This window comes from Staurois parvus, unplaced genomic scaffold, assembly GCF_062004578.1.
Source record: "Staurois parvus isolate SC_StPar_1 unplaced genomic scaffold, SC_StPar_1.0 ptg000047l, whole genome shotgun sequence".
Classification (NCBI taxonomy): domain Eukaryota; kingdom Metazoa; phylum Chordata; class Amphibia; order Anura; family Ranidae; genus Staurois; species Staurois parvus.
The window spans coordinates 3,181,244-3,209,036 of record NW_028317843.1 but is presented as its reverse complement, the minus strand read 5'-3'; the positions used below and the strand labels follow the sequence as shown (position 1 = coordinate 3,209,036).

General features: G+C 44.6%; 1 protein-coding gene across 1 annotated transcript; it reads left to right on the top strand.

Annotated features, from left to right (window-relative positions):
- EBAG9 (estrogen receptor binding site associated antigen 9) lies at nt 1-27,674 on the top strand. Its single transcript, XM_089664445.1, has 7 exons — nt 1-208; nt 2,718-2,816; nt 7,388-7,466; nt 11,485-11,634; nt 15,251-15,358; nt 24,929-25,017; nt 27,224-27,674. The coding sequence occupies exons 2-7, from the start codon at nt 2,734-2,736 to the stop codon at nt 27,342-27,344; spliced, it is 630 nt and encodes a 209-aa protein (XP_089520571.1). The 5' UTR covers nt 1-208; nt 2,718-2,733; the 3' UTR covers nt 27,345-27,674.
- The last annotated feature ends 119 nt before the right edge of the window (nt 27,675-27,793 follow it).

Below are 27,793 nucleotides of genomic sequence, written 5' to 3'. Positions count from 1 at the left end.
GACTGGAATACATTGGGACACAGCACTTCTGGACGGACTTGCATTGCGTGCGTTCCACAGCGGAATAGCAGCCATTCTGCGTCAGATCCAGAGAGGATACCGACAAGGGGATCCTTCCATCTATGGTTTTGTTGGTATTCACATCTGATTGGTGTGAGCGAGTCCCCTGTCCCTGGTAGACGAGGAATCACGCTAACTTACAAATGCGGTAGGTCTCTGCACCGTTCTGTGTTCACCTACTGTGATATAGAACACCAGCTATAAGCAATGGGAATATGTTACAGTGGTTTTGCATGTGCTTTTACCTTCATGTTGTTATGACCTGTCTTGGTTATTTTATTCCAATTGGTTTTGGTGTTGTGTTATACAGCCTTTAGAGAATAGATCCGCCCTCCACAAGGGAGGTACCCATGTGCATATATTGGGGCCTCAGTCTATATAAAAGGGGTGATCATGCAACATCAGGAACAGACTCTGAGGAAGAGTGGGTCCTCCCCTCGAAACACATCACACCAGAAACAGGCTCTGAAGAAGAGGGGATCTCCCCTCGAAACACATCACACCAGGAACAGGCTCTGAGGAAGAGGAGATCTCCCCTCGAAACACATCACACCAGGAACAGGCTCTGAGGAAGAGGAGATCTCCCCTCGAAACACGTCACACCAGGAACAGGCTCTGAGGAAGAGGGGATCTCCCCTCGAAACACGTCACACCAGGAACAGGGTCTGAGGAAGAGTGGGTTCTCCCCTCGAAACACGTCACACCAGGAACAGACTCTTGAGGAAGAGGGGATCTCCCCTCGAAACACGTCACACCAGGAACAGACTCTTGAAGAGGGGGGTTCTCCCCTTGAAACACGGCACACCAGGAACAGACTCTGAGGAAGAGGGGAACTCCCCCGAAATACGTCACACCAGGAACAGATTGAGGAAGAGTGGTTCTTCCCTCGAAACACAGCACACCAGGAACAGGCTCTGAAGAAGAGGGGGTTCTCCCCTCGAAACACGTCACACCAGGAACAGGCTCTGAGGAAGAGGGGGTTCTCCCCTCGAAACGTGGCACACCAGGAACAGGCTCTGAGGAAGAGGGGGTTCTCCCCTCGAAACGTGGCACACCAGGAACAGGCTCTGAGGAAGAGGTGGTTCTCCCCTCGAAACGCGGCACACCAGGAACAGGCTCTGAGGAAGAGGGGGTTCTCCCCTCGAAACGCGGCACACCAGGAACAGGCTATGAGGATGGGGGGGTTCTCCCCTCGAAACGTGGCACACCAGGAACAGACTCTGAGGAAGAGGGGGTTCTCCCCTCGAAACACGTCAGCCTTTTTTTTTTTTGGAACATCCTCTTGCATGTGGGACCCGCGCAATACTGTATACCATGAACTCATGTCGGACATGATATTCCTGTGTTCATTTGGCATTTGTGAGTATATATCTGCCAGTTTTCATTAATGGGCAGCACAGTGGCTAAATGGTTAGCATTTCCACCTGGCAGTACTAGGGTCGCTGGTTCGAATCCCAACCACGGCACCACCTGCCTGGAGTTTGCATGTCCTCCCTGTTTCTGCGTGGGTTTCCTCCGGGTACTCCGGTTTCCTCCCACACTCCAAAGACATGCTGGTAGGTTAATTGGCTCCTGTCTAAATTGTCCCTAGTATGTGTATGAATGTGAGTTAGGGACCTTAGACTGTACGCCCCTTGAGGGTTAGGGACTGATGTGAATGTATTATTATATATATATATATATATATATATATATATATATATATATATGTGTGTGTGTGTGTGTGTAAAGTGCTGCGTAAATTGACGGCGCTATAAAAGTACCTGTAATAATAATTAAGTTTTTATTGAGATAATATGCTAGGTTGATGTGCCCCTTTTATTTTGTTTTATAGTGCTTTCTTGGGCTACCCCAGCTCGTAGGGGGCTACACAGCACTGCACTACCGAACAGTTTGCAAAGATTTCTGAAGATTCATCCACATATGCTACATCCAGTCCTCTGTGTGCAGGAAGTTTTTCCCTTCTTTTGTTCTTTATATACCCTGTTCACACCACAACACTGGTATCACATGTGGATTTTTTCTGCACAGGAATCTGCAACGTGTATAAAACTAATTGAGGTGCTCATGAAAAGTGATGTAAACTGATGTCTCTACAAGTCAAATCTGCACATCAGTTTCCATCAGTTTTTCTGCACAAATGGTGTGAACGAGGCCTAAGGCTCCATGCACACAGGGCGCTTTAATAACACTGGTAATGTTAGCTGTGTAAAGTCACATTAAAAACGTGAGGTTTTTCAGCTTGCTTTTTTAGCATGTTTGCATTAGCGTTTAGTGGCGTTTTTCCACGTTTGCGGGGTTTTTTTTGGTCAAAAAAAGTCCACAAAATGCCTGTTTGCGGCATTTTGCTGCGTTTTTCAGCATTAGAGCATTTTAACAGCTTAGAAACCCCCTAGTCCTGTGTGTTGTGTTTTTTTTTTTCCAAGCCAAAAAACGTTGATTACAGTCTGTGTGCATGGACACATAGGATAAAATGCTGCTGAGTTTACTGGCTGTAAAAAAAAAAACTTCAAAAACAGTAGCTGTAAAAACGTCCAGTGTGCATGAGGACGAAGACTGTTTTGTCTTTCTGTTATGAGATTTTGAATATCCTGGGGGGGGGGGGGGGTAAAAAGAGGACACGAAATAGCTAATAACATTTCTGTATGTCATTCTAGGTAAAAACTGCTCAGGATGGCTGTCACGCAGTTTCGGCTATTTAAGATTTGCACTTGCCTGGCATCCATTCTTTCCTTCTTCAAGAGGTTGATATGCAGGTAACGTTAATCAGGGCATATTTACAGTACATTTGCAGAACAGAAGCTGGAAATGTATTCCTTCACATGCCGCATCTGGCTCCACAGTCATATTTCAGGTGCTGGTTTGGCTTGACTACACAGAAACAATCGATTGTACCAGCAACAGAAATGCTGCACACCAGGATGCAAAATAATCTTCCTTTACTAAAAAAGCCAGCAAGAACAAGTTCTATTCTGACATGTTTTGTGCTAGGCACAGTGACTTCTCAAGAATGACAAAGCCCCTCCCATACACTATTATATAGAAACATTAATCTTACCTGATCACTAACCTTATCTTTTTTTCCATTCCTTTGTGCAAGACAAAAATATAAATATATACAAAAAAATAAAAATGTTCTGATTTTAAATATTTATTGCAGCTTTTGCATTGGAACACAGTATATTCTGCTACATCATAAAAAAAATCGAATGCAAAAATAAAATGTGGCTATAAAAAAGGAATACTTATAACAAATGCATTTGTATTCATTTCAACAAATAGGAGGAAGAGTTTTGTTTAACCCCTTCCTGCCCGCCTAGGTGTCCCATTGAAACAGTTCAAAACATATGGGGGCTGGGAAGGATTGGCAATCATGTGACCACTATCACAGTGGCCACATGATCGGAAGCTGGTCCTACCAGCTACCAACATGTAGTTCGGAAAAAGATCTGTTTGCGACAGCTTGGACTTTGTGCTGAGAGCATGCAGTGAGTGCGCTATTAGCACATAAACAATGGCTGCCCAGTGTCGCACATGTGCGGTGTGTGTGCACATTAAAGCCCACCCTTTTGCTGCTGCACATATGTTTTTGGTGGTCGTAAAGGGGTTGAAATATAACAGGTTGTAATTTTGGCAGTTATGCTATTAGATTTCATGCTGTGAAATTGACCATTCAAACTGTAGAAGACAGAATGAGGTTTGAAAAAAAAAAAAAGCCGCCCAAAGATTTGAGAGGGCAGTCTTTTTTTTTTTTTGTCCTTTTCAGCCTGGCTTAACTGCTCATTCACCACAGATGGGATTAGCTAGTGGGTCTACTATAGAGGCATAGCCATTGCCCAAATTAACTACAGAATGCCATATCAGGAATGTTGTCTTGGCATTTCAACCCCTTCAGCATTTGGTCTGATATGTCCAAAGTCTTTAGAGGCAGCCATGAACTTGTTTCTGTTTTATGTAGCTGGCTCCTGGCATTTATGTAAAAGTGATCAGGGCGGCTGTAGAGATGAGTGCAAAAAAGTGTTTAAAAAATAAAAAATTTAAATCAAATAAACAAACTCCACCACCATTACCCCAAACACTCACATAAGACTGCAAACGTATGTGTGGGATGCACATGTGTATTTAAAATAATGTGCCACACGTTTTATGTGCTGCCGCCCCCCCCCCCTCTTCCAACAGAAGGGACACTAAGTACAGGGCCGGGCAGGGGGCTGCTGTGTCTTACCTGGCTCAGGTCCTAGTCCCACGACGATCCAGTCCAGGAAGCGCGGTTGCTCCTTCATTCAGTTCAGCCGCTCCCTCACTCGATGTTCATGCAGCCGCTCGGCTCCGCCTCCTCACCGGTGATTGGGCGCCAGAACTGTAGCTCTGGAAAGGCACACAGTCGGCCAATCACCTGCGAGGAGGCGGAGCCGAGCAGCCTCACGAACATCGAGTGAGGGAGTGGCCGGTAAGTGTGCCGTGCAGATGGTGCTGCTGCAACCACGTATGCTGGCTGCAGCAGCACCATGCTGAAACGGGTCAGCAAGTGTCATTGGTGTCAGTGGGAGGAATAGTGCCCCATCATTGGTGTCACTGATACTAATGATGGGGCATTATTCCTCCCACTGACATCAACGATGGGGCACTATTCCTCCCCTCCCCACTGATCCCAACGATGGGGCACTATTCCTCCCCCCACTGACACCAACAATGGGGCATTATTCCTCCCCCCACTGACACCAACGAAGGGGCACTATTCCTTCCCCCACTGACACCAACGAAGGGGCACTATTCCTTCCCCCACTGACACCAACGAAGGGGCGCTATTCCTTCCCCCACTGACACCAACGAAGGGGCACTATTCCTTCCCCCACTGACACCAACGAAGGGGCACTATTCCTTCCCCCACTGACACCAACGAAGGGGCACTATTCCTTCCCCCACTGACACCAACGAAGGGGCACTATTCCTTCCCCCACTGACACCAACGAAGGGGCACTATTCCTTCCCCCACTGACACCAACGAAGGGGCACTATTCCTTCCCCCACTGACACCAACGAAGGGGCACTATTCCTTCCCCCACTGACACCAACGAAGGGGCACTATTCCTTCCCCCACTGACACCAACGAAGGGGCACTATTCCTTCCCCCACTGACACCAACGAAGGGGCACTATTCCTTCCCCCACTGACACCAACGAAGGGGCACTATTCCTTCCCCCACTGACACCAACGAAGGGGCACTATTCCTTCCCCCACTGACACCAACGAAGGGGCACTATTCCTTCCCCCACTGACACCAACGAAGGGGCACTATTCCTTCCCCCACTGACACCAACGAAGGGGCACTATTCCTTCCCCCACTGACACCAACGATGGGGCACTATTCAGAATAGTGCCCCATCATTGGTGTCAGAGCGAGGAATCGTGCCCCATCATTGGTGTCAGAGCGAGGAATCGTGCCCCATCATTGGTGTCAGAGCGAGGAATCGTGCCCCATCATTGGTGTCAGAGCGAGGAATCGTGCCCCATCATTGGTGTCAGAGCGAGGAATCGTGCCCCATCATTAGTGTCAGTGGGAGAAATAGCACCCCATCATTGGAATACCATACTGAAATACCATACCATATTGAAATCAAATCTGATGTTTTTTAATTTTTATTTGGTGTGCGTTGGAAGAGGGGTAGTCTTATACGGCGAGTATAGCCCAAACCCTATATTTCAACAGGAAAAGTAGGGGGTCATCTTATACGCCAGAAAATACGGTAGTTACATAGTTGGTAAGATTTAATAAAGACTCCAATTCCTTCAGTGTGTGTGTGTGTGTGTGTGTGTGTGTGTGTGTGTGTGTGTGTGTGTGTGTGTGTGTGTGTGTGTGTCATTTTCAATATACCCATCTAAGAGCTTTTTGAAACTGTTGACACTTCCCGCTGCCAACCCCGTTTTATGTAGGGTAATTCCATATCCTTACCACTCTGACAGTAAAGAACCCCCTATGCAGTTTACAGTTAAACTGTTTCTCCTCCAAATTTAACTGAGTGGCCGGATGACTTCTTAGGTCCCCTGAAAAAGAATATTTTTCCCTATGCTAAAATCAAATCCCTGCCACTTTCTCTTTCTTCTAACACTGAGACTCAGCATGGGATGCCTGCACGAAGGTTTTCTGCACTGCTCCTGTGTGAACTCAGGCTAGGACAAGCCTGGGTTCACACAGTAGCAGTGGGGAAACCACATTCCTATCCAAATTGCATGCTAATCTTTGCGGTGCAATTTGCATCCATTAACGCAGATCACACCACAAATGATCAGTTGAGGTATCGGATTATTTTCACGAGTATTCATGAAAGTACTCGGTATCGGTACCTGTGCATCCCTAGTCTCTGACGGAAACTGACGCACAGATTTAATTTGCAGCTTTTCTGCATGTATGGTGTGAACGAGGCCTTCTAGTCTTCTCTCATGAGTAGATACCCTTTTTAATGCATGCTAATAATCTGCTGGCTGTGCTTACTGCAGCTTGGTATTGCATGCAATGGCTGAGCCTGAGACCTACTAGGACCCGCAGATCTTTTTTTCATCCTCAATTCCCCCAAAGGTTCTCCCCCTAGAGAGTAACTTGCGTGTTTTTAGTCCCCAAGTACATTACTTTAGGTTTTTCAACACTAAACTCACTTGCCATGTGGTCGCTCACCCTTTATTTTATTGAGGTCGTCTTGTATTTTTTCCTGACACCAAGAGAAAAATGCTGACGGGAGGGAGCTCCAGCCAGTTGACAGCCTGAGCTCTATTCCTGTGTGCTGGGGGATGTGTCTCTTTCCTCCAATCAGCTTTCAAAGCTCTCCTCACTGAGCTCTTCGGTGTGTAATTTCAGCTGTCCACCTTGTTTTCTGAGCTCTTAGGCAAGCTTTATAAATTCAGCCCTTTGAATGGATGTAGAGAAAAGAATACTGAAGATAAATAGGTTGAACTTGTATAGGAGGATTTGTTTAATCACCTGGGGCCAGTCATTTCTCTGGATATATGTATGGGTTTACAACCACTTTAATTACCTGAAACAAGCATGCAGAACACTGGCTACATGCTGCTTCTAGTTTTGTGACTAGTTAAAAAAGCCAGCGCCAGGAGGAGAACCCTGCGTCTTCTAAATTAAATTGTTTAATTGCAGCCTGTGTGTTCTTTCCTCAAAGGTTTACTTCAACATCTAGAGTATTATGTTCAAAGTATTTACAAAATTATTTTGCTGCTGTATTTTGAGTGTTCTTTTCTGATTTTGTAGGAGTTTTTTTATAGATATTGCTTTTTGTTGCTTTTAGTCATACTTCTTACACTTTTTTTTTTTTTCCAGGTCAGGACGCGGTAGAAAACTTAGCGGAGATCAGATAACATTGCCAACTGCAGTAGACTACTCATCTGTTCCCAAACAGGTTTGTCTGTTTTCCCATGTAAACCATTAAAATTTTGTATACAGAAATAATGTATACTTGTTTAATAGCTCTGTGCTTTGTTGTGACTGTGCAATGGAGAAAAACCATGGCCACCTATTAGACTGAATTGCTTAGGTGACTGCAGTAATTGAAATTGGGTTGGATGCCACGGGTTACTGCATTCTACACAACCAATGCACTTTGCATTATCCAATGAGAAGCAGAAGGGGGTGGCCTGAAGAATCAACTTCCTAGGTGAAGATGGTGTTTTCCATTACAAATAACTGTACTTAAAGCAGAATTTCACCCGTACAGAAAAGTTTAACTTTTCTGTATCCTCCTCTTCAACTTTTGGACATCTTTTTTTTAGGGGTGGTAGAATTAGAATACCTGTCATAACCTGAGTACCTGCGCCCACTTCTGCCCAGATCGCCTAAGCGATCTGAGCAGAAGTTCGGGCCCCCTTCTCTTTCTGCTCACAGCCTCTTGGGACATGTCACAGGTGCCAGAAGGCTGCGGGACCATTCATGCAGCGCACTTTGTGCAGTGGAGAGCTGGCTGTGAAGGCGGCTTCTCACAGTTAGCAAGACAGCACCAAGGACCCAAAGAGCTGCCAAGAACCAAAGTACCGGCCTGGGTGAGCACAGAGATGGATCCTTGGACAGGTAAGTGTCCTTGTAGTAGTATTATTATTAAAATGTTACTAAACCCAGGGCCCTGCATTCACTATATTTGGTCTCCCACAGAACATTGAAATGCAATTATTTTAGTAATTATCAACTGCTAAATACCTTTTCTCATCAGCAGTTAGAGCAGTCTTGTGACTTCAGCACAGGACTGGTTACAGCTTGTAGGAGGAGTTTTCTTTCTGCTCTAGGAGGATGCAAAACCCCTGACCCTCTGTCTGGACAGTGCTGATTGGCCCTGTGCTGATCACATGCACTCTCCCAAGAAAAAAAACAAAAAACCTCTCTAGCAATACACACTAAACTGAGCATGTGCATGTGGCTATGGGTTCAGTCTGTCTTATCAAGTGGACATTTGAACAAGAGGAGGAGCAGAGAAAACAGGATCAAATGTTCTTTACACAATGCAGAGGATTAACCCCTTAGGTTCCACAGTGAGTATAAGAAGCATGCTTTACTGCAAATACAGACTGATTTTATTGTTGTGGGTTTAGTAACACTTTAAATATTTATTAAAAGTCATATTATATTTTATTAAGTCAGCAGCTGCAGTATTGGAGCTTCTGGCTAATTTTAATTTGGGAAGGAACTGAAGAACCACTTTGATAAAGTTGCACATTCTATAGCTACTAGCTGGCCATAGACATGGAAGACAAGTCAAACATGATGTGGCTGTTTCGGGGCGGACTGACTATTTGGAAACTCGGGCACTGCCCGAGGGCCCGGGGTCAGTAGGAGGCCCCATGAGATGCCCCTGGTACCTTTTTTTCATAGGCTTTTTTGAGTTTGGGCAAGGACACAGGGGCCCCTTGATCTCCTATTGTCCGGGGGCCCCATGAGTTGTCAGTCCACCCCTGTTCTCCCTCTGTCTTCTGTACCACATTTGGCTCTAAGCAGGAATGCTAGAGCTTCATCAGCGTTCCTATTTATACTAATAAAGGAGAAATAGTTTCACCATGTACAGGTGTTCCCCCATTTCTTGGGAGAATCAGCCAAACCGTCCTTTGGCAATCTGCTTAAGATCCTTATCCTGGTCTTTCTGAGCCCCCCTCTCCCCTCATCCCAATGTACATTAGTTTACAACCTGTTCCATGACACTGTCATGTAATATTTATGTTCTCCTTTATTCAGTGAAGCTGCACAAAGTGTTGTAACTACAGCAGCCTAGCAGTAGAAAGTGTTATAACTATTTCTACCTATGTGATACCAGTTTACTGTAGGCAGATCATTAAAAAGAAAACTTCTGATTGTGTGATTTCAGCTTACTAAACTTTGAGCATTATTTTTGCAATGATGAATAATGCCAATCACAGTCTTAATTATGTGAGATCTGATCATTCAAATATATATGGCATTCCTTGCTGTCCCAATTAACAGGCTCATTTATTCTGTAGGAAGTATTTTGGTTCCTTGTAGTTAAGGTGTATTTAAATGCTAACAGTAAACTTCTCATATTTACACCCCTTTTGTCTGATAAAAAAAGGTAAGGACACATTGGAGCAAACTTTCCTTACCCTTTTGCCCTTGCCCCCTCAGAGTTCCATACTTGCCTAGATCACACCACTGAAACCCACAGTAATGTTTACCTCCACTCCCCTGCTTCTTGATGTCTGTGTGCATTGAAATCACATAGACATTTATGGGGGGGGAGACTGAGATCCAGGCCTCAACAGGCGCAACCCTGTAAATATGGAGCTCTGAGAAGGACCGGGGGGGTAGTTTTGCTTAAGGTGGAGGAGTGGCAAACTGTTAATGAGTAGCCTTCAAGAAAAACACAAAACATAAATGGAATGCTGATTATAATGTGGGACATTCATTATAGTAGTCATATTAATTACGACCATTAAAGGGTAATTCCACCTTTTATGCCTAAAAATAAATAAGTAAAGGCGACTTCCTAACACCCTCCTAGTTATTCCTGCCCCTGCTGCTCTTTTCTGCATGTGTTGGGGAGGGTGTTAAGAATTTAATTTGATTTTTTAGGTATTAAGGTTACATTACATTCGTAAATGTCTAATCTAAAATCCGACCAAGTTCTAGAATTAGTGTACATGAATCCATCACAGAAAGAAACTATTTCAATTTTGTAAATGTAAAATAACTGGCCACACATACAGCAATGAGTAGGGAACCATGATGAGTCTCCATGCAAACTCATTTATAAATTGTAAATTTGGTCTGCAGAAAATGTATGTGTAAATAGACACAGAAGGTGAGACAGGAGGGGACTTTTCTGAGTGCACTGAACATGGCCAGGATTTCTTTAAAGTGGTTGTAAAGCTCAGATGTGAAATTTGAACAAAACATATCCCTCTATAGTGTGTACTTGTCTCAGTACAGATTTTTTTTGTCTGCTGCCTCACTCCTTTGTTATCTGCATAAGTCACTTCTGAAGAGTTTTTTTCCTGACACCAAGAAAAAAAAATGGTGACGGGAGGGTGCAGCCTGCGATTGACAGCCTCAGCTTTTGTTCCTGTGTTAAGGGGGAGTGTCCCTTCCCTCCAATCAACTCTCTGAGCTCTCCTCTCCTGAGTCTGACTTCAGCTCCCCACCTCCTGCTTTTCAGAGCTGATAGATCCTGTGCAATTTCTGCACTTTAAATGGATGTAGAGGACAGACTACTTTTGATAAACAGGTACAACTTACGTAGGGAGATTTGTTTCATTTCTGTGCATCACCTGAGGCCAGTCACTTCACTGGGTATATGAGGATTTACAACCACTTTAATAAGGAATGAGCATTTCCTTAAGGCCTCATTCACGCTGGTGCACGTAAGCCTACACCCATGCGAAGGACAGTGTTCTGTGCACACAAGTTCAGGCAGTCCTGTTGATGTCAGTTGGGACACAGCGGCTGCGCAGAGACAGATGCTGCTTCCAGGTTGACATCAGAGCATGTCCAAGAACTTTCACTTTCTGCATTCAGGGACACGGACCAGCATGAATGTCAAATTGGGGGAAGAGGCTGTGTCTGTGCAGCCGCTGCGTCTCAGTAGACACGTATTGGACTGCCTGCATGTAGATGCATGGAACACCTGTGCATCCCACACAGGCAAACACATGTGAACGAGGGATAATGAGGGCACATATAGCGAACGTGTACAGGCTGCCTTTACTGACCACCAGAAAATGTTAGCTGTTTGGCATAGTCCATGTTACGTCAGAACTATTAATCTCCATGCTTGTTCAGTGGCCGGGGGAAAGTATTGCAGGTAGTGGGCAGTCAGGCAACTAGCATTTTCAGGAGAAGATCAGCTGTGATGACCTCCATATTACCACCTGTAAAAGCAAGGCATAGCTCTGTACAATTCATTTTTTGTTGATCTCATAAAGGTGGAGGAATGGAGCTCTTGGGATGATGAAGCCCCCACAAGTGTGAAGATTGAAGGAGGAAATGGAACTTTAGCTTCACAGAATTCAGTGGAGCCAGAGGAGCCTGACTACTTCAAGGATATGACACCAACCATCCGGAAAACCCAGAAAGTAATGCTAATTTCCTCTCTGTTCCATGTTCTTTGTATTATGTTGCTATTCTCCATTTGGAGCCAAGTGAAGTATTCATAAGTTTTGAGTATGTGGGGTAGACTCACTCCTTTTCTTCCTACATGACAATTCTTCACTTCATAATTGGCCACTTGGACACCTAGCAGTGTCCCATAGGGGTGACGAGAGAGACGTCCTGTGTAAGCAGCTGATGGTTAAAAAATGAGAACTGTTCAGCTAGATCAATCTGTTCAAGATCTGCTGCTTGTAAAAATGTAATAAATGTACCCAGCTTAACATTAAAAAAAAATGTGCATTGGAGCCGGTAAACTATAGCAGCTGCAATCCGTGCATCATGGGTGCAATACACAGGCTCCTGCAGACTGTTTTCCAAGCCCCAGCTTTGTACAGAGATACGGACTTTCAGTTATGTGGAAATTTACAGCGCAGGGCCAGATGGGACTTGTAGTGGATGGATGATGTGGCTGTGCAGGGAGAGATTGCACAGCTGCCCTAAATTCAAAATAGGTGTGTAGAATATGGGAGAAGAACCCATATTCTAAATATGGATGTCACATGAAACATTGTCAGAAAGCTGGACTGTGTTTATGTGGCTGCATAATAAATCTGGACTTTCAAGCCTATGAGAACACAATGGGGTTTATTTACTAAAACTGGTGCAACAGCTTCCAAGTTTTATTGTCAAACCTTAATGTGCTACTAAACCCAGGACCCTGCATTTACTATATCTGGTCTCCCACAGTACACAGGACATGGAAATGCAATCATTTTAGTAAATATAAACTGGTAAATACCTTTTCTCATCAGCAGTTATAGCAGTCTTGTGACGTCTATCAGTGTCCAGCCAAGCACTGGTTAATATTGTAGGAAGTGTTTTCTTTGTGCTCTAGGAGGATGCAGAACCCCTGACCAGTGGTGTATTTTGGTTTTGTGCTGCCCTAGGCAAGACTAAAATCATGTGCCACCCATCTTAATTTGTCCCACCTTTTCCTGTTTAGGGTTCACACCTTTATCTGTAAACTCCGCCCCTTCCTCTTTAGCCTACAGCTGTACTCCTAGGTAACAATAGACCCCCTGTACACCTAGGTAACACTAGACCCCTTGTACTCCTAGGTAACACTAGACCCCCTGTACTCCTAGGTAACACTAGACCCCCTGTACTCCTAGGTAACACTAGACCCCCTGTACTCCTAGGTAACACTAGACCCCCTGTACTCCTAGGTAACACTAGGCCCCCTATACCCCCTGTACTCCTAGGTAACACTAGACCCCCTGTACTCCTAGGTAACACTAGACCCCCTATACCCCCTGTACTCCTAGATAACACTAGACCCCCTATACCCCCTGTACTCCTAGGTAACACTAGACCCCCTGTACTCCTCGATAGTAACCAGTCATTATGCTTCTGAAGGTAGTGAGAGTTCACCTTCTGTCCTAGTCCCCTTCAACCCAGCACAGAGCCCCCTTGTCTGTGTCATTGCCTCCCATTCCCAGAGTCCGAGCCCCCGATTATCAGAATCAGATTCCCCTATGGCTGAAGTCAGAGCCCCATTATTAACAGTCAGTGTTCCATGTCTCATGTGCTCTGTGAGGGAGGGCAGAGGTGACAGCTGAGCTAATCTCACCAGTCTCAGAGTCCGGACAGCGGTCAAGAGGACACCTCCAGCATCCCACCTCAGCTGAGGAGATACCGGCTCCTGGGAGAGCCCTCTGTGGCTCTTCTGAGTGGTCCTATCGCTCGGTAGATATGAATCCTCCAAACGAGGGGAGGGGGGGCGCACATGGGGCGATTGGCTCTGGTCTGATCTTCTCCCCGATGCCTGGTTCTCCTGTGTTCCTCTTCTCTGCACCTTCCCCAGGCGGTATCTCTCCTCCCTGCTCCAATCTATGATCCCCCTCCAGCCTTGATTTGCCTCCAGCCGGTTTCTGGGCCCTTCTGAATGCAAAGTGTCCTCTGATTGGATGAGGTGAAGAGGCAGTGCAATGACACAATAATTTTCCCCTTGTCCAATCAGAGTGTGCTTTGCATTCATTGAGCTTGACCAATGTAACTATGCAAAATAGTACATACCTAAACTTCAGCTTTAATCTGAACTCTAAGAACTTCACTGAAACCTTGAGTTAAAATGAATTCCTGAAACCTCTCGGCACAGCCCACCCCCTGCCATTCAACTTTCAAATGCCAGAGCCTTTAACTTGCACTGAATCTGTAGAATCTTGGAATTCTGTGATGGAGTGCTGAGCTCACACCAGGAATAGATGGGGCTTAAATTGGAACTACACTACATCTGAGCACCACAAACTGAAAATGTGATTGAATTCATCTTTTAATATTCAAAGCAAACTCACAGATCCATCCATGTCTCCCTGATTTATTTTGCTGAGACACCACCCCCTAGCATTTCTAGCTGTGGCCATCTTGAGTAGAGGCAGAGGATTCAGCTGCCCTTAGCTCAGGCATGCAGGCAGGACGGAGTCCACAGAAAAGTAATAGGGGGCAAATATTCCAATGGGGACGGTATTCCTGGTGACTTGGGGGCGGGGGGCTGCAAGAGATTTCCTTCATTTGCAGGAATTTTCTCTCACTTCCCGTTTTAGCTATGGGCCAGGAAGTGAAAGAAAATCTCACCAATGGGACACATATGGCAAGAAATAACCTGGGTTATAACCCTCCCTTACTGTATCCAAAATGGGGGGAAAAAAGTTTTGCCTATAGTTCTGCTTTTAAAATGGTCAATAGAGATCATAATTGGATTAACTACTTACTGTGAATTAAAGTGGTTCTACGGACACTTTTCTTTTTCTGAAAATAAAGGAGAGGTGTACACTTACCAATATTGCACTGGGTAGTTCCTTACCACTTTTCTAACGATCCCTAACTTCTTCCTGCAAGTGTCCCTATCGCAAGCCGTGTGCTGTGGGGGCACCCATGCGGACAAGCTCCTGAGCTGGGCTATGTGTGTCTATAGACGCACACAGGTCAGCTTGGCCACGCCACCGCTCTGTCCTCGCACAACTTGACTGACAACAGCTAGAGCAGCATGGATCCTGCTGCTGTGTCTGTCCTGTGAGATCAAGAAGAGAGACCAGCGCTGCTGCAGACGGACACAGCTCTGGATCGAGAAAGGACAAGTAAGTATTTGGGGGCGAAAGGGAGCAAGTAGTGGGACTTTTTTTACTTTGAATGCATGAAGTGTAAAAGGATTTGACTTTAGAATCTTTAACAATTTGTAGTGTCTCCATTGTGTAGATTTTTTAAATATAAGTGGAGTTTTTGTTTAAATTGACTCTGTTGTGAGAATGGTATGGGCCTGCCATTGCTGACCTCTCCTTTGAGGATGTTGGTCCCCCGACTGTCTTGCTGATAATTTGGCTCCGATGATTTCTGAGTGTCTTACAATCATAGTGGTAAGGAATTCTCGGTTACAATAGGTTTGCTCCGCATCTGCATAGCCAGGGACAGGCAACTAGTATTTTTAACAGAGAAAAGAAGCCATCAGTTGCAGCTCAGGCACTTATTGGGGCAGAGTCACTTTAAACTCCGCATGTACACATGGATCAGCATTGCACTGACTTCCCTGATTTCTTTATGCAGATTGTGATAAAGAAGAGAGAACCAGCCAATTACAGCATCCCAGATGGTAGCATGGGCTTCTCCAGCAGACTGGCAGCCACCCAGGATATTTCCTTTATTCATCAGTCTGTAAGTAAATGTCTTTCTTTGTTCTTCATTACATACATTGATGTTAGCTGATCTTTTATAATCACTGAAGTGTTTTTTTATTGAACAGTTTTTAGTGACATTTTAGATAAAGACCAACCATTTAAAACTGCTGTTCCAGTTATGAGTTTATACATTTCCCTGGTATTTGAGTGATGCCATCTCTCCAAAGTTCAGCATTCCACCCCCACACCTGTGACCATCTGAAAAGTAACTGTTGATGTCATACTTGTCCTAACAAATTCTCTATAGGGGGCAATGTCACACAAGCAATCCTCTAATACAGGGGTCTCAAAACTTTCTAAACCGAAGGCAGTTCACTGTCCTTCAAACTTTAGGGGAGCCGGACTGTGACCAGTGGGAGTAAACTATGCCATATCATGGGTAATAAAGGGAGTATTGGTGCCCCTTCATTGTCAGTGGGAGGAATAGTGCCCAAATCATTGGTATCAGTGGGACGAATAGTGCCCCATCGTTGGAGGAATAGTGCCCCGTCGTTGGTATCAGTGGGAGGAATAGTGCCCCGTCATTGGTGTCAGTGGGAGGAATAGTGCCCCGTCGTTGGTGTCAGTGGGAGGAATAGTGCCCCGTCGTTGGTGTCAGTGAGAGGAATAGTGCCCCGTCGTTGGTATCAGTGAGAGGAATAGTGCCCCATCGTTGGTATCAGTGGGGCGAATAGTGCCCCATCGTTGGTATCAGTGGGGCGAATAGTGCCCCATCGTTGGTATCAGTGGGGCGAATAGTGCCCCATCGTTGGTATCAGTGGGGCGAATAGTGCCCCATCGTTGGTATCAGTGGGGCGAATAGTGCCCCGTCGTTGGTATCAGTGGGGCGAATAGAGCCCCATTGTTTGCGTCAGTGAGAGGAATAGTGGCCCATTGTTGGTGACAATGGCAAGAACTATGCCGCACTGTTGCTGACAGTGGGGGGGGGGAAATGCCCCAAGGGCCAGATAGAAGCAGCCACAGTTTTATACCACTGCTCTAATAGCTGCCAACAGTTCAAACAAATGGGAACTGCCCCAATCTATAACTGGCCTTTGCAGCAAGGAGCACATAGAAAGGTGACTCATGTCAAACAGCAAAAAAGAAAAATCCCCAGCTCAACTTACTGATCACCCTGCAACCAACCGAATTGTCCTGTCCAACAGTTTGCATTAAAAACGGGTTTAGTTTGCAAATACATGCGTAAGCTGCAGAGCCTCTTCACCACACCCTGTTGTTTTCTGCAGTCCTAACTCTTAATTTTGAGAGCCTCCATAGTAGAAGCACATGTATCATAATGAATAGACTGAAGGCAGATTAGCCCGGAGAGAGCCCACCCCTCCTTAAAGCGGAGTTCCACTCGCCCGGTCAAAAAATAAAAGTCAGCAGCTACAAAAACTGTAGCTGCTGACTTTTAAAAAAACAGACACTTACCTGTCCCTCGGTCCCGCGGTGTGTCCCCCGAAGCCCGTTTCACCAGTCGTCCTGTATTCCAGGAGGCCGGCATCATCAGTGTGGGCACCCAGCTGTGATAGCTTGAGACTTCACAGCCGGGTACCCACTGCACATGTGCGAGTAGCGCTGCGCTTCATGAATGGTCCTGTAGTCTTCTGAGACCTGTCACATGTCCCAAAAGACTACAGGGAAGGAGGACACCTTCCATTTCCGGTTGCCTAGGCGATCAGACAGGGGCTCACTGGAAACCCAGCTTATAGCACAATGTCAGCTATGGTGTCCAGTGCGCCCCTCACCAGCATATTAACAGTACAAACAAATGGCAACTGCCCCAATCTATAACTGGCCTTTGTAGCAAGGAGCACATGGAAGGGCGACGCATGTCAAATGATAAAAAAGAAAAAAATCCCATTTCAACTTACCGACCTGCAACCAACCGAATTGTCCTGTCTAACAGTTTGCGTTTAACGTTACCAACATTCTAACAAATTCAATTCAACAATTTATTGGGAGCACTTAATGTCACATAGCTCTATCAATAAATCACCTGTGACTATAAAGTGTCACTAAACCCAGGACCCTGCATTCACTATATCTGGTCTCCCACAGTACACAGAACATGGAAATGTAGTTATTTTAGTAAATATAAACTGCTAAATACCTTTTCTCATCAGCAGTATATAGCAGACTTGTGACTTTTATCAGTGTCCAGCCGAGCACTGGTTAATCTTGTAGGAGGAGTTTTAATTCTACTCTAACTGTCCTATGAGGCTGCATGATACCTAACTCTCTGTCCGGACAATGCTGATTGGCCCTGTGCCGATCACATGCTAACTTCCAAAAAAGAAAATCTCTCTAGCAATACACACCAAACGGCATACTTGCAGACTTGCCACAGTGCTCTGTGTACTATGGCAGATGGATTGGGGACATAAGGGCCCTCGAACCCCTCGTGTATAGCACTGTATTGTTATTGTACTGCCTCATGTATTGTCCCCCTTTGTAATGTACAGCGCTGAGCGAACTATTGACGCTTTATAAATACTGTATAATAATAATAATTAAAAGAAGGGGAGGATCAGGGAAGACAGGATCAAACAGCCTTTTTTTTACACAATGCAGAGGATTGTCACATTAGGTTCCACAGTGAGTATAACAAGCATGCTCATTTTACTTTTTTGGGTTTAGTAACACTTTAAGTATTTACAATAAATTGTCAAAACAAATTTATTGTAATTCTAGTGATTTACTTGATTATCTTGATCCTGCACTGCACCATTCCTTGTGATCATTTCAGGTACCCTCCTGGTACAGCTCAGAAGATTTCACACTAGCAATCCTGTCTCTAACAGTAACTTACCAGCAAATGCATCGCTACAGAGAACACTGACTTGCTCCTAGGACATTGATCTCACAGTGGTCAAAGCTTCAGGGTGTCGCTCCCAACAAGGGAGCAGTGACAGAGCAACACCCCCACTGGATCGACAATCGAAGGAGAGGCGCTGTAGGAGCAAGTGAATGTTCTTTCTGCTATATTGGTGTTATGGCACTGTCAGGTGCTGTTAGTGAACGGGATCACTAGATGCGATTTATGGAAAACAAATGGGGAATCCATGCAATAGAATGACAACTTGGATCATTAAACATAAATTCATGTTTTTCAGCTGTATAAAAACTGGGTATGTAAAAATGAAAAAGCTGCACAGATCTAATTGTAAAGTGAACCTGTGTTCTGCCTTTGAAAAGCAAAACTGGTTCACCTCAAAACTGGCCCCTGAAGTAGCTCTTACTGCTGCTCATATCTCCATTTGATGGTGCTGATTTATGGGCAGCCAATCGGCTATGCTGTCACATGCCCCCTAACTTAGGAATACCAGGTATTTCCTAGCAGTGACTGTAGCTGCGGAGGAGAGACTGGGTGAGTATACACTGATCAGCCATAACAATATGACCACCCACCATAACCTGTCACGTTGTGGACTCCACTAGACCCCTGAAGGTATGTTGTGGTTTCTGGCACCAAACCATCAGTAGCAGATCCTTTTGGTTCTGTAAGTTGCAAAGTGAGACGTCCATGGATCGGATTGTTCTTCCGGCACATTCAAGATTCTCAGTTGGAGTGAGATCTGGAGAATTTGGTGGCCAAGTCAACACCTTGAACAGATTGTTGTGTTTTTCAAACCATTCTTGAATTCATCAGACCAGGCCACCTTCTTCCATTGCTCCGTGGTCCAGTTTTAATGTTCATTTGCCCTCTGCAGGCGCTTCTTGATGTGGACACGGGTCAACATGGGCACCCGGACTGGTCTGCAGATACGCACCCCTGTACACAGCAAACTGTGATGCACTGTGTGTTCTGACACCTTTCTATCTGAACCAGCATAAACTTTTTCGGCAGTTTAGGCTACAGTAGCTGTTCTATTGGACAAGACTACATGGGTCAGTCTTCACATACATCCCACGTACATCAATGAGCTTTGACCACCCACGACCCTGTTGCCAGTTTGCCAGTTTTCCTTCCTTGTACCCTTTTTGGTTGGTCCTGACCACTGCAGACTAGGAACATCCCAGAAGATCTGCAATTTTGGAGATGCGCTGACCCAATCATCTAGTCATTACAATTTGGCCTTTTGGCAAAGTTGCTCAGTCCTTACACTTTCTTACACCTTTCAACACATCAACTTCAGGGACAATATGTTCACTTGCTGCCTGATATATCCTACCCACATTCATGTGCCATTGTAACAGGATAATCCATGTTATTCACTTTACTTGCTAGTGGTCATAGTGCTGATTTGTGTAAGCTGTTGATGAGGCTGGCATTAATGTGAACTTGGTGCTTTGACTTGCCTGGATAAAGCATGGGATCACTTTAACCCTTTCGTTGCCAGAGCTGTTTTTGCTTTTTCACGTTTTGGTAACATATCAAAGACAAGATTGTGCTGAGTAAATAGCCAACATGCCAAACCTTAATTTTGTGCGCACCTATGAAATGGCGACAAACTTCAGTTCCCTATATTTTCTATAGGCGACGCTTCAAAAGCCCCTATAGGTCATCCATTCAGCATTACAGAGGAGGTCTTGTGATAGAATTATTGTTCTCACTCTGATGTGCGCGGCGGTATGTAACGTGTATCGCAATTGACGTTTTCCCATGTAGACACCTTGATTTGTGTGTTTACATTTGTATGTACATATATGTGGAGGTGCCTCAACATTTTTTTTGTTTGGGGGGAGAGATGTTATGTGCTTGGGTGTAACTTTCTATTTTTTTAACAAATAAAAAAACATTTTTTACTTTTTTTTTTTTTTTTTACTTTTTTCCCATCACATAGAGGACACAAAGGCCTCTATTTGATGATTTTTAGGTGACAGGTTCTCTTTATTGAGACATGCTGGGTCTAAAAGACTCTGTATGTCTCCTCTGGCCTCCAGTGGATGTATTGCAGTGCAGAGCACATTGCAATACATTGTTTCTCGGCTGTGCTAGCCGAGAAAGTGACAGCGGTGACCTGGAAGTGACATCACACACATTGCCTTCCGGGTCACAGAAAGAAGGGGAGGAGAGCGGATGTTTGTCCACGCTCCTCTCTCCCCTCCACCTGCCGGCACCCACCATGGCACTTCCTGGGTCTGCAGATGGACAAGCGGATCCTGGATACATGGCGGGGAGTGCCTGTCAGTTTTATACACAATCCCGATGGCCACCGGATTCAGCATAAAACCCCCCACTGTCAGATCTGTATGACGAACGGACCTAATAGCAAAAGGGTTAAAGGATAAGTTTGCCTTTTATAACATATTTAGGGTGTAACATGTTATTGCTACAGCTGTTCCCGCTGTGACAGTAGGAAGGGGATCTTCTCCCTGCGCCTGCTGTTACAATTTTAAAAAGGTGCAACAGCCACATTATTCTTTCAGAGTTCTGTGAATGGGAGAAGTAAAAGTACTGATAGTCTTTGCAGCTGTCTGCTTGTAGTTCTCAAAGAACTTTGTCCCTGGCTTTGTGCACAGGGACACAGTCATGCTGGAAGAGAAAAAGGTCTTCCCCCAAACTGCTGCAACAATGCTGGAAAAGCACAGTGTTCTGCTGCATTAACAGGACCCATCACTGGAAACACTATTCATATGGGGTGGAGGGGGTGGGGTGGGGAGTGTGTCCATATACTTTCAGTATAGTAAGTGTAATGTTCTGGTATCCACAAACTTTGGTCATATTTTGTATCTACAGTCATTGAACACTTTATTAGATACACCTGTTCAATTGCTTGGTAATACAAATTGCTAATCAGCCAATTACATGGCAGCAACTCCATGCATTTAAGCATCTAGACGCGGTGAAGACGACTTGCTGAAGTTCAAACCGAGCATAAGAATGGGGGAAGAAAGGGGACTTTCAGTGACTCTGAACATGGCATGGTTGTTGGTGCCAGATGGGCTGGTCTTAGTATCTCAAAAACTGCTGATCTGGGATTTTCACGCACAACCATCTCTAGGGTTTACAGAGAATGATCCAAAAAAGAGAAAATATCCAGTGAGCTGCTGTTGTGTGGATGAAAATGTCTTGGTGATGTCAGAGGAGAATGGGCAGACTGGTTGCAAATGATAGGAAAGCATTAACTTATGTCAATATGGAACATCCATCAATGAGGAATATTTCCAACACCTTGTTAAATATATACTATAAAGAATTAGGGCAGTTTTGAAGGCAAAAGGGAGTCCAACCCGGTACTAGCAAGGTGTACGTAATAAAGTGGCTGGTGAGTGTATGTGTATATACATCGATAAAGCGCTATTTATTCAAGGTGCATTGATGGTTTCAGCCACTAGATGGTGATCTGACTTCAGAAGAATTTTTATCCATCTGCTGCCTTTTAGCCAAGTCTTGTTATCAGTTTATTACTTATTGTTCTTCATGTTTATTGGCATTTATAAATGGCATTTACATTCAAGATGCAGAGAAATTAACTTGTTGCTTTTATTGTTTTGATTCTATCTCGGTGAAGTTTTTTTTTTTTCTTCTGCTATTTATCAGGATTATATTTTCCCTTCAATTTGTTGCAGTTTGGTTATATTTGTGTTTATGTAATCCAGCCCCGATACCTGGCTACATTTTGTAACCCAGAAACCGGAAATAGTTAGAAATTATATGGAATTGCCTCTTTGTTAAACGTGTTTTTCGCTTTATTAGGCCTCTTGCATCTTGAAAAATCTCGGTACAGCATTTTTTTTTTGTTTTTTACTGAGGTAAAATATAGCCCATTATTTACAATGTGCCTTTGCGCACAGACATGTAATAAGTGCCGCGTATTCCTCAGTAAGAAAAAAAAATAGGAAAATCTGCATTTATTTGGTCAGTAATTTACGCTGCATGCGTGCCCATATGGACATAAATATTAATGCATTTTCCCTAAGAATATATTATGTATGCAAATTCACGCAAATATGTGTGTAAGTATGCGCAAAACAAACGCCTGCAATTACATGTAAAAAAGCAGATGTTCAGACACCAGTACCATGTGCAAGAGGTCTTAAAGGACAAAGCGGAAATCTTGATCTCTGAGCACTGGGTAATGACACCACCTTCAGGAGTAGGACACTAGGGACAAAAACCAAAATGCAGCCTAGAGGCAGCACAGCCCAAAACCACTAGAGGCAGCACAGCCCAAAACCACTAGAGGCAGCACAGCCCAAAACCACTAGAGGCAGCACAGCCCAAAACCACTAGAGGCAGCACAGCCCAAAACCACTAGAGGCAGCACAGCCCAAAACCACTAGAGGCAGCTCAGTTTTTTGGCTAGTGTCCAGGAATAAGAGCCTAAGCATGAGATTTCTAGTTCCTAGGCAAGCAGGCATCCCCCTGGTTTCAACCAGAGGAGGTCCACTTATTCTCTAGATGTCTTTGCTGACACATGGAGTCCCCCCCTTCTCCTGGGCAGTATGTCTTGGTGGGGGCTATTTGGGTATCCCCAAGCACACCATGCAGTCAGGCTTTCCAGGAATTTGCCACATACTGGAGCCAACTGTGGTTGGCATGTATACTCAGGGCTCTGCCCTTCTCTGCTGCCACGTCCTCTTGTGCTCTGTGCCACATCCAGGGGGAAAGTGACCTGGGGAGACACTGCTCAGCTGTGGGTTGTAGACCGCTTGCCTCCTATGGGTCATGACCACTTCCCTCATACAGTCTTTGTGCTAAGTAGCATGACTATAAAACCACTTTTTGTCTCTTATAGTGTAGGTTGTTCCATTCTAGAGCTGGCAGAATAACCTACGGTTTTCAGTAGTGTTGTCCTCTAATAAGGTCCCTGACACCACTTTTACCTGCCTGTACTCTCACAGATTTTTTGTCTTCCTTTTTTGGAAATTGGACAACTCGGTCTCTGGTGGTAATTTTTTCCTTCCTAGCAACATGCAGCATGTGTTCCCTTTAGGTGTGGATCCAGCAGGGTCAATTGCAATTGGAGCCCCCCCTTTAGACCTTGTTCTGCTGGGCAGGTCCTGTCGTGCAACATATTTTGGCTGTGATACCTGCCTGGCAGGCCCTCAAAAGTGACACAGTAACTATGCTGACTGCTCTTTAGTCCTGAGCATGTGGGTTTCACTAATATAGCATGGATGGTTAGATCGGCCCACATGCCTTTGTTTTCAAGTTCCTCAACTTCAGCAGGGTCCTTTCCTGAATGGGGGGATGCTCTTATCTCCTAAGTGTGGAGCATCTGTTGGCCTTGAAATTTTTGTGAAGCTACCAAATTAGGGGATTTCTTGGGAATGGCAGTTCTCTGGGGCTACCCGCTGGAATCCTATGGTCAACCCCCTTCTTGGTTGGCCTTCAGACCTACCTGTGTCTTTGCACAAATAGTCCTACATGCTACTCTTGCAGGCCTTCTGGAACTAGAGGATTTGGCTCCAGTTTGTGTATTAGAACAGTTCAGGAATTTGACCCCAACCTGTTCTTTCCAATCCATCTCAAACCCCAAGGCCCTCTTGTTTCCTGGGGCTGGTGCTGCAGTTGTGAGGGTTTTTTTTTTATTTTTTAGATACTTGGACATACGGGGCACGCCCAAATAGCTTAACTGGCTTATTATGCTCTCAGAATGCAGACCGGTTTTGTTGTGCAGAAGGGAAGACTGGCCATACATGATTCCTTTTTTTCTTTTTTTTCCAACCAACGGGTTGAATGGAAATTAATGAGTGGATTCCTCCATCCACACATTTTGGTGGATGGGACAGTGACTCCCACAGCTGAACCGGCCAAATTTCAGTCCATGTATGGCCAGCATAAGTGTTTTCCTGCTTCTGACTTGTATGAGCTGCTCATTAGTCTCTGTGGACAGACCCAGTGTGCATACTCTGGCAGGAATATGAAAGATGTAGCGCCATAAAATGGAAACCATGCTCAGTATTGGAAAAAGGGCCAGATCAACAGACTTTGCAGCTGAGGTTTGTAATGCTCAGTTTTCATCATGTGAGCAGTTTGGTGAGATGAGATTTTCTTTACAAATACAGTTACACTTAAGAAAGTAAAAGTTTTGTAGTTGGCTGCTCCTAAACTTTGTAGTTACCAGACAATTTTAGTTTTGGTGGGCTCCAATACACTCAATCATCTGCCACCATCTTTTTTTAAATTTTTTTTTCAATTTCTACTTCAGGTGTCCAGTTCTGCTTTCTCGCTCTGCATCACTTATCAGTCAAACTGAAAATTCCAAGACAGGTTTTATTCTGATCCAGACACTGAGTATACTATCCCATGTTTATACATTGATCGTTGTTCTGTCTCTCCAATCTAAGCATTGAAAGTGTGATCTCTTACAGTTGTGATGAGATAGGGATAACTCCAATCTTAGTTGAATAACACAGGCAGTGACTCGATCCGGACGACACCTTGTTGAAGTTTATTCCATAAACCAAAAGAATCTTGCAGCAATGAACATCGGATAGGTCAAAAGATCATAATGTGATCTACTTCCATTAGATGAACTAAACCAAAGGAAAGGGAGGAGCAGAGACAAAATACAAAGAACACTTAAAGGCATATGACAGTCATGTGAAACATGACAATCGTAGTCTTGTTTGCTGTGTCATGTGAATCAATATAGTTTTTGTGCATTTCCAGGCGGAATTGGGAGACTTGGAGACGTGGCAAGAAAACACCAATGCTTGGGAGGAAGAAGATGCTGCTTGGCAGGCTGAAGAGGTTTTAAGGTAATGATTAGTTTGTTACCACTTCTTGAACACAGTGTGCGGGGTTCCCCATGCCTTGATAACATTGCAGCAAAGAACTAGGAATGCATAGCTGTGAATGTTCCTAGTTCTCAGACCTTGCTGTCAAACTGGCAAATTAGTGATCCAATGATAGTGTCTCGTTGACTGATGGTGATAAATTTGCTTTGGGTATTTTGCTTTGCTGATCTCTGGGCAGGAAAAGGTTAAAGGCCTAAGAGAATTGAAATTGTCATTGTTCGCAATGAATGAGCTTGGCTGGAAATGGTGTACAGGGATAATTGCAAGTATACAAAAATTGCCTATAGGTTACACACAGGCTCATGCAAGTACTATACAAATTTATTGGAAGTCTGTATTGCGAGAAATACCGACTACTGGTGCTGTCTTCCAGAAATGCTAGTTGCCCTGACTGATATGCTGATCTGAAGTTTCCACTGACCTGGAACATTAATGATGCATGTCAGGAAAGTGATGTAGAGTCTTCTCTTTTGGCTTTTTGTTCATGGTCAGTGACCCAGAAAGTATGGAAACTGTTGATTCAGCTTGATACCCAGGTGTTTTATTATACTGATCTCTATCACAGTGACCAAAAACTTTCAGTTCACTGATGAATCCTGCCGGGCATCCACTTCCAACAACCTCACCATTCGTGAGTCCTAGCAATGAGAAATGAGTGTGGGGAGCTTCTAAGCGATATTTGATTTCATTTTCACATGAATGAGGATACAGCTATAACTTGCTCACCTGGATACGTGGTTGGGATATACAATGTAGTGCTCCACAACATTCATGTTTGTCTAAATCTCCTTTCAAAAGCTTCATTTTCACTTGGTAAACAGAAATAAATGTAGGGTGTATAGAGCATGTATGGATCTGATTCATTGGATTTTGAAAAGCAGCTCAACAATTTCTTAGGTGGTATGTGATGTGGCTCAGTCACGGAAATGTGAGTATAAGACTGGCAAAGGGAGCAGGGGACAGTAAAATATAAGTGGCGCTGCTACACTATCATTATTTTAAAAAAGTATTTGCATGTCTTTATATTACCCTCTTATGATCCTCTCGACAGCAGCACGTGGATTGTAAAAGGGAGGGGAGGTACTAGGAGTCAAATGGGTTCTGCTGCAAATACATGTGGTGGCAAAAAAGCAAAGATGCCTTCTTGTGTGTTGTTGATCCTTATATATCCAGTCAACAGCCTGTGGTCAGGGAAGTGACACCACGATATGTCTTAACTCTAACAGAAAAAGCGGTGTCACCTACCTAGATGCAGGGAGGTGTAAAACATCGCAAGGGTGGATAGACAGAATCAGAGGCGTAACTTCAGGGCCCCGGTGCAAGAAACCATGAAGGGCCCTCTTCACTCCCTGGCTGGGGCCCTTCCCACTGAACCCAGGACCCTTTTACACCTGTAAATTTTTTTCCCAATTTTATTTTTTACCATCTTGTTAGGAGCCCCGTTGGGGGTCTTTGGTGAGGTATTAAGGGTCTAAACAGACCTTTGATGATTCACCTTTGGGATAGAGAAAGGAGATTGAGAACACAGCCCTCAATCTCCATCCCTGCAGCCTTCAGCTGCACAGAGCTGTACAGAGCTTCCTGTTTACTCACAAACTGAAGCATAGTAAACACAGTTTACTATGCCTCAGTTATGAATTAACAAAGTTAGTGATCGGTACCAATCACTGATTCTATCCATTCAGAAAAGGAAGGGGCCTGTAAATGACATATTTACTGGCCCCTTCCCTCTCTCTCCATCCTGAAATAATCTCTGCAGCAGCCTGCGAGAGGGAGGATACAAGCAAAGGCAGGGGACGAGGGATGGCCAGGAGAGTACACAAAAGCAGCAGGATCTGAAAAGAAGGGACGGTGGGGGTGATATATAGGGGAACCAATCTTCCCCATTTTTCTTCTGCAGCCCCTAAATGCCTGCGGGAGGGAGAGGAGGAGAAGCAGGCTTTCAACAGCTGCAGGAGGAAAATGGAGAAGATCGGTTCTTCTATATGCCCCCCCTTCTATCCAGGTGTACAGGGCAGCTGCACGGGGCTGGGTCGCAATTGTGGCACCTGTAGTTACACCCCTGGGCAGAATTACAAATCTTTTGGTGCATAAGGTGTGTGGCACACACATTTCATCTGTATATACCCAGAAAAGTGATCTGAAGTTTTGTTAATGTTTTATATAGGCAGCAGAAACTGGCGGAGAGGGAAAAAAGGAGCGCAGAGCAGCAACGGAAAAAAATGGAGAAGGAGGCTCAACGGCAGATGAAGAAAGATCAGAGCAAAATCGGTGTGAAATTATCGTAACACCCAACCAGAGATTGAATGGTAGGGCGTGATGCCGATACAGACATTTCTACGCGGTTTTCAATGTTTTCATGCTTCACCTTGAGCCTGGATGATGAAAACATTCTGATGATCCGGTGGCTGGGACATGTGGGGACGGGAACCCCTTCTACCTTTTTAAGACTTTTTTTTGACTCTGCAGCAGATCACAAATGCCTCCTCAGACTCTGCATGAGACTTTTACAATGAAAAGAACACAATGGTGTAAATAATTCCTTGGTGGGAAATCTACTGCTCCCTAATGCTATGTGCAAATATGTAATTACTAAATAAAGAATTTTAAATACATCATTCATTTTGCTTTATTTGTTTAAATGGTTTCCTCTGGTCAGGAATGGTCTACCCAAAGCAGATATTTACCGTATTTTTCGCTCCATAAGACGCACTTTTTCCCCCCAAAAAGGGGGAGA

Excerpts from the sequence above, each read along its gene's own strand:
- EBAG9 (XM_089664445.1), top strand. The coding sequence starts at position 2,734 with ATGGCTGTCACGCAGTTTCGGCTATTTAAGATTTGCACTTGCCTGGCA. Across the intron at positions 2,817-7,387 it reads TTCAAGAGGTTGATATGCAG|GTCAGGACGCGGTAGAAAAC; the intron begins GTAACGTTAATC and ends TTTTTTTTCCAG. Across the intron at positions 25,018-27,223 it reads CAGGCTGAAGAGGTTTTAAG|GCAGCAGAAACTGGCGGAGA; the intron begins GTAATGATTAGT and ends TGTTTTATATAG.